The 20,240-nt window shown below is 45.4% G+C and overlaps 1 protein-coding gene across 1 annotated transcript; it reads right to left on the reverse strand.

Annotated features, from left to right (window-relative positions):
- Positions 1-2,380: 2,380 nt before the first annotated feature.
- Positions 2,381-10,753, reverse strand: ttll1.S (tubulin tyrosine ligase like 1 S homeolog). The gene is given in 10 exon segments (NM_001097727.1): positions 2,381-2,603; positions 2,688-2,851; positions 3,200-3,286; positions 5,396-5,539; positions 5,715-5,823; positions 6,961-7,095; positions 7,428-7,608; positions 8,654-8,862; positions 8,998-9,114; positions 10,707-10,753. Coding segments are annotated over 9 exon segments (1,272 nt in total). The 5' UTR covers positions 9,111-9,114; positions 10,707-10,753; the 3' UTR covers positions 2,381-2,473.
- Positions 10,754-20,240: the final 9,487 nt, after the last annotated feature.

The raw sequence follows: 20,240 nt of genomic DNA on the forward strand, positions 1-20,240 counted from the left end.
GCCGAGTAGAAACAGAGGAGCCTCTCTTGTGTTGTCTTGTTGTGTGCTAATAATTACAGGAATTCCGTGTAAATCTACCCCCACTGCAATCAGTTCCCTACTCCCACTGACATTCATACCTCTAGCTGGACTGTACCACCCACTTCCCCAACAGGGAGGCACAGCCCACAAGTTTACATAGACTTTAATACAAACTGTTATACTGTATATACCATTAGTGCTTGAGCGAAAAATCCCTTATACACGACTGACTTTAATTTCATGGGGAGTGTATTTCCTGGTACTCCTGTGACTGTCTCTACTTCCTTTGCACGGGGGAGTGTATTTCCTGGTACTCGTGTGACTGTCTATACTTCATTTGCACGGGGGAGTGTATTTCCTGGTACTCGTGTGACTGTCTCTACTTCCTTTGCACGGGGGAGTGTATTTCCTGGTACTCTCTACTTCCTTTGCACGGGGGAGTGTATTTCCTGGTACTCTCTACTTTCTTTGCACAGGGGAGTGTATTTCCTGGTACTCGTGTGACTGTCTCTATTTCCTTTGCACAGGGGAGTGTATTTCCTGGTACTTGTTGACTGTCTCTACTTCCTTTGCACGGGGGAGTGTATTTCCTGGTACTCGTGTGACTGTCTCTACTTCCTTTGCATGAGGGAGTGTATTTCCTGGTACTTGTGTGACTGTCTCTACTTCCTTTGCACGGGGGAGTGTATTTCCTGGTACTTGTGTGACTGTCTCTACTTCCTTTGCACGGGGGAGTGTATTTCCTGGTACTTGTGTGACTGTCTCTACTTCCTTTGCACGGGGGAGTGTATTTCCTGGTACTCGTGTGACTGTCTCTACTTCCTTTGCACGGGGGAGTGTATTTCCTGGTACTCTCTACTTCCTTTGCACGGGGGAGTGTATTTCCTGGTACTCTCTACTTTCTTTGCACAGGGGAGTGTATTTCCTGGTACTCGTGTGACTGTCTCTATTTCCTTTGCACAGGGGAGTGTATTTCCTGGTACTTGTTGACTGTCTCTACTTCCTTTGCACGGGGGAGTGTATTTCCTGGTACTCGTGTGACTGTCTCTACTTCCTTTGTACAGGGGGAGTGTATTTCCTGGTACTCGTGTGACTGTCTCTACTTCCTTTGCACGGGGGAGTGTATTTCCTGGTACTCGTGTGACTGTCTCTACTTCCTTTGCACGGGGGAGTGTATTTCCTGGTACTCGTGTGACTGTCTCTATTTCCTTTGCACAGGGGAGTGTATTTCCTGGTACTCGTGTGACTGTCTCTACTTTCCATCTCTTAAGGGACACAGAAATTCAAACACCCAATAAGAATGTGACTCCAAAACCTCTGCCCATAGTTTAGCCTCATTCTGTGTTGCGACTCAGTAGAGACAGTAAGATTAAAGTCCAAGGTACAAGTGCTCACATTCCCCACATGCCACTAGAGTTCAGAGCAGCAGAGAAATCTGTTGGTCAGTGTACAATCAATGGTCGCTGGAGCATTTCTGTGGGGGGGGGGACCCTGAGGAGAATGTAGGGCAGTTGATTCAATAATCAGAACCAGCAGTGCAGAGAATAGAACCAGCCAGCAGCAAGAGCAATGTGTAACAGGCCGTCCCTTTATCACCAGCACATACTGGTCATCAGTGTTCTGGGCACACAATAAGCTATACCCTCATACTGTACTGTCTAAGGGAATCAATATGGCACCTCCTCCTCCCATATGTATAAATACAAATATACAGAGAAGGAATGCTCTGGGCACACAATAAGCTATACCCTCATACTGTACTGTCTAAGGGAATCAATATGGCACCTCCTCCTCCCATATGTATAAATACAAATATACAGAGAAGGAATGTTCTGGGCACACAATAAGCTATACCCTCATACTGTACTGTCTAAGGGAATCAATATGGCACCTCCTCCTCCCATATGTATAAATACAAATATACAGAGAAGGAATGTTCTGGGCACACAATAAGCTATACCCTCATACTGTACTGTCTAAGGGAATCAATATGGCACCTCCCTCCTCCTATATGTATAAATACAAATATACAGAGAAGGAATGTTCTGGGCACACAATAAGCTATACCCTCATACTGTACTGTCTAAGGGAATCAATATGGAACCTCCTCCTCCCATATGTATAAATACAAATATACAGAGAAGGAATGTTCTGGGCACACAATAAGCTATACCCTCATACTGTACTGTCTAAGGGAATCAATATGGCACCTCCTCCTCCCATATGTATAAATACAAATATACAGAGAAGGAATGTTCTGGGCACACAATAAGCTATACCCTCATACTGTACTGTCTAAGGAAAGCAACATGGTAGCTCCAGTATACACATATAAACAGAGACAAGGGAATGCTTTAAGTGCACAATAAGTTATTTATAGAATGTACATTGAGGACTGAAGAGAAAATAAAAATGATTGGTTGATTTCCTCCCATCAGTGGGCGGGGCCAACCTACTTCCAAGTTGTAATGGCAAGTCTCCCAGAATCCCTTGCTCGGGTGCCTTTCACACCAGCTGGTTGCCCTCCTCGGCTCTTCAGGTCTCGCTCCGCCCCATCCAACTGCGCTGCCTCCTCATCGTACCTGTAAGACACCCCAACTCAAGGGTCACATCTCCAGCTGATTGTGCACATTGTATAAAATATGAACATTTGTGCTGCAACGTACAGTAAGTCGTAGTGGCCGAGCACCTCTCTGGGCGGGTGTTTGTTCATCTTGCAGTCGGGGATCTCTCCGTTGGGCACCACGATGTTTAGGGTGTCGTTGATGAGGTTGTATTTGAGGATGCGGTCGTTGGCCGTACTCGATGTCAGGGACGGAGACGCATTCACCTGTGAGATAAATAGATAAATATTTACTGCAGACTGTGCCACTCTGCTTGTTGCAGTTGGTCCTTCTGCCTGTTGTGTTATAATCATAGCCATGTTCTGATTGGCTATAGGTTGCTCTAGCCCTTTGATGCTCCCATTGCCTACAAGTGCACTATGATTGGCTACAAATTGGTCTGTGATTTTTCTAATGTTCTGATTGGCTGCAGTTTAGCCATGTGATTGTTCTAATGACAAGAAATCATATTCTCGTGTTCTGATTGGCTACGAGAAGATTCTGATCCAACCCACTCGAAATCAAACTACAGAGTGAATGTCCAGTGTATTCCATACAATGATACAAACCCTCACCTCAATGAGCCATGGCTTCAACTTGTCATCAATGATAATATCATATCCGTAGCACTCGAAGCAATGCTTGTCATTATTCATTACAGGCTGCAACACAAAATATTCATTATTATATATACAAGATCTACAGCTAGAATCTCAGCTGCCATAAAGCAGGACAGTACTGCTGCTTACAATGGGGATCAGATAGGATCTGTGCAGCCACTGGGACAGAATGTTCTGTTATACAGATAGCTAGAATCTCAGCTGCCATAAAGCAGGACAGGACTGCTGCTTCCAATGGGGATCAGATAGGATCTGTGCAGCCACTGGGACAGAATGTTCTGTTATACAGATAGCTAGAATCTCAGCTGCCATAAAGCAGGACAGGACTGCTGCTTACAATGGGGATCAGATAGGATCTGTGCAGCCACTGGGACAGAATGTTCTGTTATACAGATAGCTAGAATCTCAGCTGCCATAAAGCAGGACAGGACTGCTGCTTACAATGGGGATCAGATAGGATCTGTGCAGCCACTGGGACAGAATGTTCCGTTATACAGTACAGTATGAGGGTATAGCTTAGTTTGTGCCCAGAACATTCCTTCTCTGTATATTTGTATTTATACATATGGGAGGAGGGAGGTGCCATATTGATTCCCTTAGACAGTACAGTATGAGGGTATAGCTTATTGTGTGCCCAGAACATTCCTTCTCTGTATATTTGTATTTATACATATGGGAGGAGGAGGTGCCATATTGATTCCCTTAGACAGTACAGTATGAGGGTATAGCTTATTGTGTGCCCAGAACATTCCTTCTTTGTGTATTTGGGTGAGGTTTCCTAGAAAGCAATCATTAAATGTATCACACACACACACACACACATATATTACATGTATATGACAAAACAAGCAGAACAAATGGAATTTGGCTTGGAGTCTCCCAACAACGGATTGTGGTTAATGATCCAGACTGTACAACAAGAGACTGAGATTAAACACCAACTATCTCCTTTATCTGGTATTAGTTATAGAGCTGCCCACAATCCTGGCACAATAACTGAATCATGTTTTAAATATTCTTTGTACAAGAGCAGACACTTCTGCAGCCGGACAGAGAAATCATAAGGGGTACCCAGGGCACAAATAATCACTCACCCCAAATCTCCCCCTAACTGACCTTCAGACTGGGCCCCCTTAGCTCATAACAAGGTTACAGATATATAGAAACATTGGGGTGTCACCCTGCTATAGTTCCAGGGGTACCCAGGGTACAAATAAGCACTCACCCCAAATCTCCCCCTAACTGACCTTCAGACTGGGCCCCCTTAGCTCATAACAAGGTTACAGATATATAGAAACATTGGGGTGTCACCCTGCTATAGTTCCAGGGGTACCCAGGGTACAAATAATCCCTCACCCCAAATCTCCCCCTAACTGACCTTCAGACTGGGCCCCCTTAGCTCATAACAAGGTTACAGATATATAGAAACATTGGGGTAACAGTCACCCTGCTATAGTTCCAGGGGTACCCAGGGTACAAATAATCACTCACCCCAAATCTCCCCCTAACTGACCTTCAGACTGGGCCCCCTTAGCTCATAACAAGGTTACAGATATATAGAAACATTGGGGTGTCACCCTGCTATAGTTCCAGGGGTACCCAGGGTACAAATAATCACTCACCCCAAATCTCCCCCTAACTGACCTTCAGACTGGGCCCCCTTAGCTCATAACAAGGTTACAGATATATAGAAACATTGGGGTGTCACCCTGCTATAGTTCCAGGGGTACCCAGGGTACAAATAAACACTCACCCCAAATCTCCCCCTAACTGACCTTCAGACTGGGCCCCCTTAGCTCATAACAAGGTTACAGATATATAGAAACATTGGGGTAACATCTGCTATAGTTCCAGATAGCCCAGATAATCTCAATGTAATGAGGTCCTGTAAGACCACTAGCACCCTCTGCTGGCAGATGTGGGAACAGACCGTATGTTTCAGAGCATTTCTGCCCAATGGAGACCCCACAGAGGCTTTGTCTGGCCCCAGGACTAATCAGAGCCCCACAATAATTTGTTTAACATCATCAGTTTAATTAATTAATTGCAGTATTGTACAACTTACCCCCCCCATGCCAGGCAACTTGTGAGATCGCCACCCAATTCAGCCAATTTCCCAAGATGCCCCACGACCCCAATAAAACGACTCACCGCAACGGCCTTCAGCGATTGGACAATAATCCAGTGAATCTCATCAAAAAGTTTGTCGGTCACTTCTCTGCCCCGGGTGCTCTCCAAGTACAGACGCAAATTGCTCACCATCCATTTCCCGCCATGGACGTGATTATAGTCGTCCTGATAACAGAGAAACCGCCGGAATCAGCCCAAGGGCGGCTTTACATTTTAAATATTTTTGTCAAAAAATTAGAATTTTTATTAGCGAATATACAGCGAGCTGCTGCCTATTTATGTGTGAGAGCACAAGCAGCACAGCGTGTAAGCCACAATGGGAGATGAGGCTGGCGCTCACCCCGTGCTTCTGAATGGCGACATTTGTGAGATGCACGAACATGTTGTCCAATTCGCTGGTGCTCGGCGTGTACTTCACGGTGCAGAAACGACAGAACCCCAACTTGTACCTGGAACCAAACAAACATAAAGCGACGTCTATATTGGGGGCGGGTTCTGGCCCTTATACGTTTCATTGTTACTTTCTTGTATTTTTAAAGGGATACTGTCATAGGAAAAAAAAATATTTTCAAAACGCATCAGTTAATAGTAGGGATGCACCAAATCCCCCGAATCCTTCGTGAAAGATTCGGCCGAATACCGAACCGAATCCGAACCTTAATTTTCATATGCAAATTAGGGGTGGGAAGGGGAAAACATTTTTTACTTCCTTGCTTTCTGACAAAAAGTCATGCAATTTCCCTCCCACCCCTAATTTGCATATGCAAATTAGGATTCGGTTCGGCTGGGCTGAAGGATTCGGCCGAATCCGAATCCTGCTGAAAAAGGCAGAATCCTGGATTCGGTGCATCCCTAGTTAATAGTGCGGCTCCAGCAGAATTCTGCACTGAAATCCATTTCTCAAAAGAGCAAACAGATTTTTTTATATTCAATTTTGAAATCTGACATGGGGCTAGACATTTTGTCAATTTCCCAGCTGCCCCCGGTCATGTGACTTGTGCTCTGATAAACTTCAATCACTCTTTACTGCTGTACTGCAAGTTGGAGTGATATCACCCCCCCCCCCCCAGCAGCCAAACAAGAGAACAATGGGAAGGTAACCAGATAGCAGCTCCCTAACACAAGATAACAGCTGCCTGGTAGATCTAAGAACAGCACTCAATAGTAAAATCCAGGTCCCACTGAGACACATTCAGTTACATTGAGAAGGAGAAACAGCAGCCTGCCAGAAAGCATTTCTCTCCTAAAGTGCAGGCACAAGTCACATGACCAGGGGCAGCTGGGAAATTGACAATATGTCTAGCCCCATGTCAGATTTCAAAATTGAATATAAAAAAATCTGTTTGCTCTTTTGAGAAATGGATTTCAGTGCAGAATTCTGCTGGAGCAGCACTATTAACTGATGTGTTTTGAAAAAAACATGTTTTCCCATGACAGGATCCCTTTAACTTTTAATTGTAGATCCTGTAAGTGGCCACTAGGGGGAGCATGCAGCTATGGATACTCTCAGAACTCTTGTCACTGCTGCAAAGACTCCCAACGTCATCCAGATATTGCTCTGTCTCTACAAGGAAGGGGTAACTTACATGTAGCACTTGAGCGGCCGATATGTGGTGACCAGGACGTACAGGCGCAGATCAAACTTCTTGCCCCCGATCAGCAGTGGGTTGTCGATATACAGGGAGATGACGTAGGCTTCTTTAGATGACTGTGATACAAACCTGGAGGAAGAGGGTTGGTCTCAGTTAGATTCGGTTCGGTATTCGGCCGAATCCTTTTGCCTGGCCGAACCGAATCCACATATGTAAATTAGGGGCGGTAGGGAAATAGTGACTAATAGTGACTAATTTGCATATGTGGATTCGGTTCGGCCAGGCAAAAGGATATGCAAATTAGGATTCGGATAGGTATTCGGCCAAATCTTTCACCAAGGATTCGGCCGAATCCCAAATAGTGGATTCGGTGCATCCCTAGTCTCAGTATAATACAGCAATTTCCCAGCATGCCCTCTGCCCCTCACTCCCCTGAGTCCCAATTTAGGGCCCCGACTCACGATGACGTTTTGCTGTCCCTGGACCATTTTTTGATCTGCGACAGTTTGTTGATGAGGAAGATTCCCTTCCCCTGGGCTTTGCCGCACGGCTTCATGATCCACGTGCTGGAGGGGTTTTTCCGGAATTCTTCCACAAACAGGTTGTAATCGGCCGGAAGCATGAACGTGACCGGAACAAAATCTGTAGGAAGTCATGAAAGCAGCCCGTGAACTCCACTTCCTGCTTGTGGGCTGAACCCTGCCTGCCAAGGCCTTAAAGGGATACTGTCATGGGAAAACATGTTTTGTTCAAAACGCATCAGTTAATAGTGCTGCTCCAGCAGAATTCTGCACTGAAATCCATTTCTCAAAAGAGCAAACAGATTTTATTTTGAAATATGACATGGGGCTAGACATATTGTCAGTTTCCCAGCTGCCTCCAGTCATGTGACTTGTGCCTGCATTTTAGGATGGAACTACTTTCTGGCAGACTGTTGTTTCTCCTACTCAATGTAACTGAATGTGTCTCAGTGGCACCTGGATTTTACTATTGAGTGTTGTTCTTAGATCTACCAGGCAGCTGTTATCTTGTGTTAGGGAGCTGTTATCTGGTTACCTTCCCATTGTTCTGTTGTTAGGCTGCTGGGGGGATATCACTCCAACTTGCAGTACAGCAGTAAAGAGTGACTGAAGTTTATCAGAGCACAAGTCACATGACTGGGGGCAGCTGGGAAACTGACAATATGTCTAGCCCCATGTCAGATTTCAAAATTAAATATAAAAAGTAGGGATGCACTGAATCCACTATTTTGGATTCTGCCAAACCCCCGAATCCTTCGCGAAAGATTTGGTTGAATACCGAACCAAATCCTAATTTGCATATGCAAATTAGGGGTGAGAAGGGGAAAAACCTTTTTACTTCCTTGTTTGGTCACAAAAAGTCATAGGATTTCCCTCCCCGCCCCTAAATTGCATATATTTGGATTTAGTTCGGCGGGAAAGAAGGATTTGGTGCATCCCTAATAAAAAGATCGGTTTGCTCTTGTGAGAATTGGATTTCAGTGCAGAATTCGGCTGGAGCAGCACTATTAACTGATGCGTTTTGAAAAACAAAACGTGTGCCCCTATTTATAGATGTTTCTGTTCCAGTTGTGTTCTAGATAGCCATTCCTTGGTTCTAGGTCCATCAAGAGGAAGTGATAGAACACATGGAAGGAAGGGTGACACGTAGAAATGGAGGCACTTACCTAAATAGAGGTATTTTCCATTCTCATCTTTCTCGGCCAGGGGGCTCCCCTCTTTCTCCTGCTCTTTGCGGTACCTCTTGATGTTCTTGACCATCAGGTCCTTCCTGGTGAGCTCATAATGGTTCGGGAAATGATTGACAAGCTGGTCGTCCGAGAGGCGGAACCCGTTCTCCACGCTGAAGCAGTTGCGGATGGTCTGGACGCTCATCCTATGTGTAACAGACAGGTGAGAACTATAGACCCTATATCTCTCCTTATACCCCCCCCCCAACCATATATATTTATCCATCTCACTTCTAGAACTAGCGCCCCCGTGTGACCAGTTCAAAGCCATGAGAACTCACCAATAGAAGTTCCAGTCTTCACTCTCCGTCACTTGCACCCAGCCTCTCTTTTCAAAGTTATTAATGAGCACAGACTTCTCAATGTCCGTCACCCACTTCAGTTTTCCGGCCATAGTGCTGGGGGGGGGGAGAAAGAGTTTTTTTCTGAATTTTATAAATGAGTACGGTCAGTTCGCCACAGGGTAATAACAGAACTTGCCAAACCTCTTTACTTGATTTCCCAGAATTCTTTAAGTTCTGGCATGGTGGTGAGAGAATGACCAATTGCTAATGTGCTGCCATTCTTCAGAAAGGGATCCCGCTCTTAGCCTGAACACTATAGGCCAGTTAGTCTGACACGGGGGGGATGAATCATGTGATTGACTGACTGAAGCTACATCTGATTCTGATTGGCTGACTTCTCAAGCAGCCAATCACTTACCTTCTAGTGTCCCACCTTGGCCCAGTGAGCTGCCTGAACCCTTCCAGCCTCAGCCAAAGGTCCCCAGCACCAGTTTCATACACAACTTCTAACTGTGATTGTTTCCTCCTCTTCCTCATGTATATACTGTATATTTCTATACACATCCCCCACATTTATAGATTGTTATACAGTCCCCCCAAGTGATAGATTTCTCTACATTGGCCCCCAAATGATACATTTCTCTACATTGGCCCCCAAAATTATAGATTTTTCTACATTCCCCCCAAATTATAGATTTCTCTACATCCCCCCTCAAATTATAGATTTCTCAACATTCCCCCCAAATTATAGATTTGTCTACATTCCCCCAAATTAAAGATTTCTCCACATTGGCCCCCAAATTATAGATTTCTCTACATTCCCCCAAATTATAGATTTATCTACATTCCCCAAAAATTTTAGATTATACACATCCCCCCCACATTTATAGATATTTATACAGTCCCCCCAAGTGATAGATTTCTCTACATTGGCCCCCCAAATGATACATTTCTCTACATTGGCCCCCAAATGATACATTTCTCTACATTCCCCCAAATTATAGATTTTTCTACATTCCCCCCAAATTATAGATTTCTCTACATCCCCCCTCAAATTATAGATTTCTCCACATTGGCCCCCAAATTATAGATTTCTCTACATTCCCCCAAATTATAGATTTATCTACATTCCACAAAAATTTTAGATTATACACATCCCCCCCACATTTATAGATATTTATACAGTCCCTCCAAGTGATTGATTTCTCTACATTCGCCCCCAAATGATAAATTTCTCTACATTTCCCCCAAATTATAGATTTCTCAATATTCTCCCCAAATTATACATTTCTCTACATTGGCCCCCAAATGTTACATTTCTCTACATTCCCCCAAATTATACATTTCTCTACATTGGCCCCCAAATGTTACATTTCTCGACATTCCCCCAAATTATAGATTTCTCCACATTGGTCCCCAAATTATAGATTTCTCTACATTCCCCCAAATAATAGATTTCTCCACATTGGTCCCCAAATTATAGATTTCTCTACATTCCCCCCAAATTATAAATTTCTGTACATTGGCCCCCAAATGATAGATTTGTAGCCCCCTATCCGTTTCTATAGACTCCCCCATTATATATATTCCTATACATTCCCCACCTGCCCTATATCTATCCATATTAAACAATAGGCATTCTGATAGTATGGGATGAATACGGATATAGAAGAATTATATATATATAATAAATACAATAGACTTACCCATGGGCTGATGCACCAATATCTCAGAGCAGCTCCCAGGCAGTTACAGGCGGAGCTGATGTCACCACTTCCGGGGGTGTCTCTATGGCAACGGCTGACACCTGCAGCCCACACCCTTTCCCTGCTGGAGCTTTTTGCACTTCCTTGTTTCCTTACTGCGATGTTGATTTTAACCCCCGCCAACTGTCAGATAAAAGTGCCCACAAGGTGAATGGCCGCACGCAGTTCTTTTTGTTCCTCTGCAGTTTGACAGGCTGGCAAAGGATCTTGGGAGTTGTAGTACAACAATATGTATAAAATATATAGAGGAATAATTCCCCCCTCCCCATTTTCTGAAGGGAGGGGGGGGGCTGCCGAAATGTGTCCCTGCTCCCCGCAGCCAGTGACAATGACAGTGGGAGGTGCGACCGCTCCCCTCCCCCGGGGCACAGCTCCATCAATAGGGAAGTAAAAGCAGGAAGAGTAGAAGTGCTTAAAGCGACGCTGCTGTGAGTACCCCCTCTTCCCCGGCTGCTGGAAATCTCCCCAATATCTGCCCCCCAATGGGCAACAATGTAACCCCCTGCTCTTCTCTCATTACAGGGCAGCTGTCGCCTCCGACCACAACAGGTAAATATTATTTGTTTGTTTCATATTCACTTGTATCCACCCGCTCTGTGCAGAATTCCTTCTGGTTGGACTACAATTCCCAGCATTCCCTGAGAGCCCACACCCTCCTCTACTCTCTATTTTGATACATGTTAAAAGCCCCTTCCTTTTAAAGTGCAACAATATTTCAGGGTTCTCCCCAAATCTCACCCTAATTGACCTTCAAGCTGCATTTCCACTAATCTACTATTGCCCCCCAATCTCACCCACTAGCCTAGGGCGAGGGGCAAAATATAAAGAGCTCCCCCAGCTGAGGGAAGAGACTTGTGTTTATCACTAGTGACATCCCCCCCCCCCCATGGGACTAACCCTGTCTCTTCTCTGTTGCAGTTTCCCATTGTGAATTAGTTGTGACGCCGTTTATAAACAACAACCAACAATATGGGGAGCGGTTGGGCTTTCCTTTATTATTCCCTCTATGAAGGTGCGATTGTTTCATACAGACTGCAGGGTACAGATATATACAGTCTATATATATATATATATATAATACACATTGGGTACAGTATATGTTTTACTCTGGGGGGGGAGGGGCTACTCAGGCAGGAGCCGCACTTGGGCACATTGTAGCCGAGCATTAGACACACCTGTGCTCTGGGCCATTTGCTGTTTGTGTCTTTGACGGGTGTTTGTTCAACTGCACAAATTGATCCGTGTCATGTTATCTTTTATTTATATATTCCCAGTGAGCTTACAATCTACTGCCCCTATCACATTCCCATCATTTTCTGCCCTAGTGAGTTTACAATCTAAGGCCCCTATCACATTCCCATCAGTCCCTGTCCCAGTGAGCTTACAATCTAAGGTCCCTATCACATTCCCATCAGTCTCTGCCCCAGTGAATTTACAATCTAAGGTCCCTATCACATTCCCATCAGTCTCTGACCCAGTGAGCTTACAATCTAAGGTCCCTATCACATTCCTATCAGTCCCTGCTCCAGTGAGTTTACAATCTAAGGTCCCTATCACATTCCCATCAGTCCCTGCCCAGTGAGCTTACAATCTAAGGTCCCTACCTCATTCCCATCAGTCCCTGCCCCAGTGAGCTTACAATCTAAGGTCCCTATCACATTCCCATCAGTCCCTGCCCAGTGAGCTTACAATCTAAGGTCCCTATCACATTCCCATCAGTCCCTGCCCAGTGAGCTTACAATCTAAGGTCCCTATCACATTCCCATCAGTCCCTGCCCCAGTGAGTTTACAATCTAAGGTCCCTATCACATTCCCATCAGTCCCTGCCCAGTGAGCTTACAATCTAAGGTCCCTACCTCATTCCCATCAGTCCCTGCCCCAGTGTGCTTACAATCTAAGGTCCCTACCTCATTCCCATCAGTCCCTGCCCCAGTGAGCTTACAATCTAAGGTCCCTATCACATTCCCATCAGTCCCTGCCCAGTGAGCTTACAATCTAAGGTCCCTACCTCATTCCCATCAGTCCCTGCCCCAGTGTGCTTACAATCTAAGGTCCCTATCACATTCCCATCAGTCCCTGCCACAGTGAGCTTACAATCTAAGGTCCCTATCACATTCCCATCAGTCCCTGTCCCAGTGAGTTTACAATCTAAGGTCCCTATCACATTCCCATCAGTCCCTGCCCAGTGAGCTTACAATCTAAGGTCCCTATCACATTCCCATCAGTCCCTGCCCCAGTGAGCTTACAATCTAAGGTCCCTATCATATTTCCATGAGTCCCTGTCCCAGTGAGCTTACAATCTAAGGTCCCTATCACATTCCCATCAGTCCCTGCCCAGTGAGCTTACAATCTAAGGTCCCTACCTCATTCCCATCAGTCCCTGCCCCAGTGTGTTTACAATCTAAGGTCCCTATAACATTCCCATCAGTCCCTGCCCCAGTGAGCTTACAATCTAAGGTCCCTATCACATTCTCATCAGTCCCTGCCCAGTGAGCTTACAATCTAAGGTCCCTACCTCATTCCCATCAGTCCCTGCCCCAGTGAGTTTACAATCTAAGGTCCCTATCACATTCCCATCAGTCCCTGCCCCAGTGAGCTTACAATCTAAGGTCCCTATCATATTTCCATGAGTCCCTGTCCCAGTGAGCTTACAATCTAAGGTAGCACATACTGGATACTGGTCTGTACTAAGTCACCCTCAGGTGATATTGCTGAGCTGTATATAAAGCTCTAATTAAAGCTACAGTGTCCCTATTGCTGGTCTGGCCCCTGTACATGGAATAGGCAGGACATGTGCCAAACTGGAAGATCTGCTTTAATTAATGTTATGCCCTGAGTGCCAGGCTGTGGAATGGGCAGGATTGTGCCCAACTGAAGTTGTGGGTGGGGCAGTGAGTGGCAGAGGAGATTGTGATATTTAACCCCCCCCTCCCTGGAGGAAAGCCGACAATGTTGATGGTTGTTGTGCTGGTGTAGATGCTTTGGGTTCCGTGTGGAGCAGACGAATGAGCTCATGATATAATGGCAGGCTGGTGGCTACGTGTGGATGCAAATGGGCACGTGGTTATTTGTTTTTCTGTCTGAGCGGCAGTTTGTGTCAGAAACTGGAAAAAGTGGTTGAGAAGCTCTCCCTCCTCCGCCTGCCCCTGAAACTGCACAATACCACCCCTGCCTGGGACTTGTTCCTATCTGTAAGAAGGGGAGGCAGCTGCATTTAAAGCACAGTGTATACGACACCCAGTTGGGTGCAGAGAAGAGAGCACAATCCCAAACCCCTTTTATGATGCTCCCCGCCATAGGGCCCCCCTTTTTCCATGACACCCCCTTGCTGCAGTACCCTCTGAGGATGGGCTCATTCTAGATTGAGGGATGTCATGTGCTTTCAGAAAGAGCCAGCACTTTAGGATGGAACTGCTTTCTGGCAGGCTGTTGTTTCTCCTACTCAATGTAACTGAATGTGTCTCATTGGGACCTGGATTTTACTATTGAGTGCTGTTCTTAGATCTACCAGGCAGCTGTTATCTTGTGTTAGGGAGCTGCTATCTGGTTACCTTCCCACTGTTCTGTTGTTTGGCTGCTGGGGGGGAGGGAGGGGGGTGATATCACTCCAACTTGCAGTACAGCAGTAAAGAGTGACTGAAGTTTATCAGAGCACAAGTCAGATGACCAGGGGTAGCTGGGAAATTGACAATATGTCTAGCCCCATGTCAGATTTCAAAATTGAATATAAAAAAATCTGTTTGCTCTTTTGAGAAATGGATTTCAGTGCAGAATTCTGCTGGAGCCGCACTATTAACTGATGCGTTTTGAATTGTTTTTATTTTCCCATGAGAGTATGCCTTTAAGAGTTGAAATGAGGTAAAACAGGGTCTTTTTACATTGTAATGGTGAAGAGACAGGGCCAGGAGGTGCAATGTCTTTGTCCCAGTGGAACGTGCCTAAAGGGGAGAGTCCCAAAGGCTGTGCAGGCACCAAACAATAACTCTGGCCCCCCTCCCAGAGCCGGCAGTATCCCGGGTGTCTGAGCTCTCGCAGCTGCCGTCTGCTCATTTGTTTGTGGTCTGCTCCAGCCTTGGGCTATAGGATCTGTCTGATTAAAGGGAAAGTCCAAGGTGCAGCAGTGCAAGTGTCTCGGGTTCCCCTGCTGCCAGAATCACTATGGTAATGGAGGTTGTTACACTCAATGGGGCTCATTTATAAACACTGGGCAGTAACCCATAGCAACCAATCAGTGATTGCGTTTTTTTCAGCCGGCTATTGATTAAGCAATGATTTGATTGGTTGCTACAGGTTACTTCCCAGGGGCAAACGTGCCCCTATGACTCCACCTGCTGATTGTGACATCACTAGGCTTAAATAAGAGGCACCTAGAGGCCCATTTATCAAGGGTCAAATTTCGAATTCATGTGAGGTTTTGTTTTTTTTTTTTAAAAACTCCCATAAACTCCCCTGGACTCGAAATGCGACCAATCAAAATTTATTATAAAAATCAAATTCTTTAAACTCGGGTGAATCGGATCAACCCGAAAACTTGAATCGAATTCAATTCGAATTTTAAAAACTGGATTCTAGTTTTCGTGAACAACTCCGAATTGATCCCCGAACGTCTCCCATTGACTTAGGGTAGAACTAAGCGAGCGTTTTCGGTCCGATCCAACGCTCTCCGACAAAACGCAGGCGTCAAATCAGATGCACCGGAAATAAGGTAAGAGAAAGAAATGTCGGATGATTGCGGCGACTTCATCCGACATTTCTTTCTCTTAGCTTATTTCGGGCGCATCCGTTTTGACGCCTGCGTTTTGTCGGAGCGCGTCGGATCGGACCGAAAACGCTCGTTTTAGTTCTACCTTTAAACAGCAATTTGGCAGGTTTTAGGCGGCAAATAGTCGAATTCGATTTCTTAAAGGGCAAGTGTATGATAAATCTTGAAAATGGAATTAGAATTTTTGGAAAAACTCGAATTGTATTCGAATAACTCCCTAGTCGAATTTGGCAGTTTTGACCATAAAAAAAAAATCTAAAATTTGAATTTCGAATTTGACCATTGATAAATCTGCCCCCAAGTGTCTTTGTAACGTATCTGGTATCAGTAACGGTTTCAGACATTTCCAGGGCAACATGTGACTGTGCGAATGGGTGAGACCCCGGTAACAGGCAAATATACTGCAAAAACATGGCGGTTTATGATCTGGAACGTTCTCATTCTGTGTCTGTTGTTCAGTCTGGCAGCACCGACACGTCTTCTTCTCATTGTACAGACAATGTCGCGGCAAAGTCACCCCACATATCCCCAGTGTCACCGTGGCCCCCAGACTGAGCACGACGATGGGTGTCCCACGCACCCCAACCTGGATACCTCACCTTCAGTGGAAGCCACTCTCAGGTACAGCACTAGGGAATACAATATTGGGGCGCACTGTACAGTCTAAGGGAATCAGTATGGCAGCTGAAGGAGTTTGTCAATTTAACCCCCTGTTGTGTGTTTGGAAGCAGTTCTGCTGCGCTGATTGGCCACAGACTCTCGGTGATCGGAGACGAGTTTAACACAATGTACGCGGCTTCTTTCCCGAGCAGAATCGGCCGGATTGTCCGCACTACAGTGTAAGTCTATGGGGAAAATCCTCCAATTAATTCTTTGCAACATAAGGATTTCAGAGCATGTTCCTTAATTGCTCCGCCTCCCAGCGGGGCCAATGACTAACGCAAAGGGAGTCTGGCCAGGCTGTTACATTGCCTTTTCACCACTGATACTGTTGTTTAATTCTAAGCACTATTATTCCTAATTACTGACATGGCTCAAATACCAACTGGTCTCATTATATTCATTATATTCTCCAATCTGCTCCAAGCAACAGTCCTGAGCCTATAAAAAATTAAACGTATAATTTGCCTTTGGGGCTATACCTTCAGTTTTAAGTACAGACTGCTAATTGGCTCTGCTGCTCACACTCACTATTTACTCTACATAATATTCTAATTGCCTGGCGCTTATTGTACAAGTCTTTATTTGTGCTCCTGCTTTGTGTACTTACTGTCACCCTCCCCCACTGTTTGTTTTTCCTATTGCTAAGCCTCTATCCCTTTATATAACCAACCACTGAAACTCCATCTGCTGGATATTGCCTGGACTTCTGTGACCATATATAGAGTTAAGGTGGCCATACACGGGCCGATAAAAGCTGCCGACAGACCGTGTCGGCAGCTTATTGGCCCGTGTATGGGGGCCCCCGACGGGCTTCCCCGATCGAGATCTCGCCGAAAGTCGGCCAGATCTCGATCGGATGGGATTAAAAATTCCGTTGGATCGCGGCCGCATCTGTTCGTTGATGCGGTCCCGCGATCCGACTGCCCGTTTGGTGAACGCTAGGATCCGATCGTTGGGCCCTAGGGCCCACGATCGGATCAGCCCGATATTGCCCACCTCAAGGTGGGCATATCGGAGGGAGATCCGCTCGTTTGGCGACATCGCCAAACGAGCGGATCTATCCGTGTATGGCCACCTTTATACAGGGAACTTTAAGTATCACTCATGTATTATAAGGGATAATGTACCCCCTACTGTAAATGATAAGGATATTAGAAGTCACTGAGGGGTTGTTCTGTGACCATATAAAGGCACAAGGCTGCAGGCTGAGTTATACAGGGAACTCTGAGTATCACTCATGTATTATAAGGGATAATGTACCCCCTACTGTAAATGATAAGGATATTAGAAGTCACTGAGGGGTTGTTCTGTGACCATATAAAGGCACAAGGCTGCAGGCTGAGTTATACAGGGAACTCTGAGTATCACTCATGTATTATAAGGGATAATGTACCCCCTACTGTAAATGATAAGGATATTAGAAGTCACTGAGGGGTTGTTCTGTGACCATATAAAGACACAAGGCTGCAGGCTGAGTTATACAGGGAACTCTGAGTATCACTCATGTATTATAAGGGATAATGTACCCCCTACTGTAAATGATAAGGATATTAGAAGTCACTGAGGGGTTGTTCTGTGACCATATAAAGGCACAAGGCTGCAGGCTGAGTTATACAGGGAACTCTGAGTATCACTCATGTATTATAAGGGATAATGTACCCCCTACTGTAAATGATAAGGATATTAGAAGTCACTGAGGGGTTGTTCTGTGACCATATAAAGGCACAAGGCTGCAGGCTGAGTTATACAGGGAACTCTGAGTATCACTCATGTATTATAAGGGATAATGTACCCCCTACTGTAAATGATAAGGATATTAGAAGTCACTGAGGGGTTGTTCTGTGACCATATAAAGGCACAAGGCTGCAGGTCAAATAGAAAGATATTTCTTGCCTTGCCAAGGGTGGAGAAAAAATATGATTTGTACCTGGTTTGGCAAATAAAGCTGATGATAAAGGTGCCACTGCCTTTCCCTCTGGCACCTCAGAGTGCGTGGGCAGCTGTTACAATGTTATCAGTAATAATCAGCATTTTCCAGACGGCAGTTACCAGAAACATTTTCTAACGACCCAGGGAGGCGCCAGTGATCACTCAGTCTCTGTTCAGCGCCGTAGAAAAATGCCACCTGCCACCCTCCCACCCTGTTGCTGAACCGCACATTTCCAATGCCCACCACAAACGCTCTCCCCCAACCTAAGAGAAAGCATGCTGATGGAAGGAAGGCGAGCGACTGTATAAGCTACATACGTGTTCTTTGTGTGTTTGCAGAAGGGTCGCCAGTGACTGCTGGGCAGATGTACGCGATGCTTTAAGAAGTGTTAGAAATACGGCAAACCGCGTGGATCATGGTGCCTCTGGTACTGCTGGGCAGTGGACCCTGGTAAGGGTGAGGTCTCATTGATTGGGTGTTGGTGGAAAACCTCAGGGCACAGTGGGAGAGGATCTTCGCCAGCTTAATAAGCCACAGCAACCAATAAGATTAGTTGCTATGGGTTACTAGACCCATTTAGTGGGTCCCAATAGGACCCATTGATTGCTAGGGGGTTATTAGAGCTATTTGGTGGGTCCCAATAGGACCCATTGGTTGCTAGGAGTTATTGGACTCATTTAGTGGGTCTCAGTAGGACCCATTAGTTTCCTGTGGGTTACTAGACCTATTTAGTGAGTTCCAATAGGACCCATTGGTTCCTATGGGTCCCAATAAGACCAATTTGTTCGTATGGGTCCCAATAAGACCCATTGGTTGCTATGAGTTACTAGACCCATTTCGTGCCACAAACATGACATAACAAACCAAGCACCCCTGCCGTTTATATTGTTTTTTTCTGTTCTTCTTTGGTAACCAGTTAGATTTCTAACTTGTCATCCCTCTCTCCCTGCGCAGGGGCGTGCTGCTGAGCCTGATGGCAAGTGTAGGAAGCTGCTTCTTGCAATTGGTCTGATCGCAGTCTCCGGAATCCTCATGAAGTTGGGACTCGGTCATTAAATCCCAGAAAGCCACGGCGGGACTATGGCAGATGCTTGGTGCCCTGGTGGCACCGTCATTTTTATTCTCACCTTAATTGCTACTGAAATCCTTTTTGTACTTCACTTTTGGTATAGTGCTGGGTCACTGTGATGTTTTTTATAAGAAAAGTTTAAACATATGGGTGGTTGCTAGCTGACTTCCTTCTGTTCATTGTGATTTGTACTGTTTGTTACATATGCATCGGGATTTTACGGGCCCCTCTGAGCTTTGTGCAAGGGACCAGATATGGCGGACAAGCGTGAGTGAAGGATTGCAGGACGTCCTCCTCTCGCTTCAACTAATAACTATCTGACCAATCACTGATAAATAAATCTGATAAAATTATTCCAGTTGGTCTTTCTTGGAGTGCAGTTCTCTTTGGGAGTGTTGAAGTTTTTCTGGGGAACTAAGCAGTGCACAGTGAACGAGTGCTGAAGTACAATATCAATATATGTGTGAGATATAGATCATTATCCCCAAGGTTTGGGGGTGCAGGAGTATAGAGGGGACAGTGGGGTTCCTGACTGATGTACAATATCAATATATGTGTGAGATACAGATCATTATCCCAAGGTTTGGGGGTGCAGGAGTATAGAGCGGACAGTGGGGTTCCTGACTGATGTACAATATCAATATATGTGTGAGATACAGATCATTATCCTAAGGTTTGGGGGTGCAGGAGTATAGAGGGACAATGGGGTTCCTGACTGATGTACAATATCAATATATGTGTGAGATCCAGATCATTATCCCAAGGTTTGGGGGTGCAGGAGTATAGAGGGAAAGTGAGGTTCCTGACTGATGTACAATATCAATATATGTGTGAGATACAGATCATTATCCCAAGGTTTTGGGGTGCAGGAGTATAGAAGGGACAGTGGGGTTCATGACTGATGTACAATATCAATATATGTGTGAGATACAGATCATTATCCCAAGGTTTGGGGGTGCAGGAGTATAGAGGGACAGTGGGGTTCCTGACTGATGTACAATATCAATATATGTGTGAGATACAGATCATTATCCCAAGGTTTGGGGGTGC

The sequence above is a fragment of the Xenopus laevis genome, chromosome 3S (assembly GCF_017654675.1).
Source record: "Xenopus laevis strain J_2021 chromosome 3S, Xenopus_laevis_v10.1, whole genome shotgun sequence".
Taxonomy (NCBI): Eukaryota; Metazoa; Chordata; class Amphibia; order Anura; family Pipidae; genus Xenopus; species Xenopus laevis.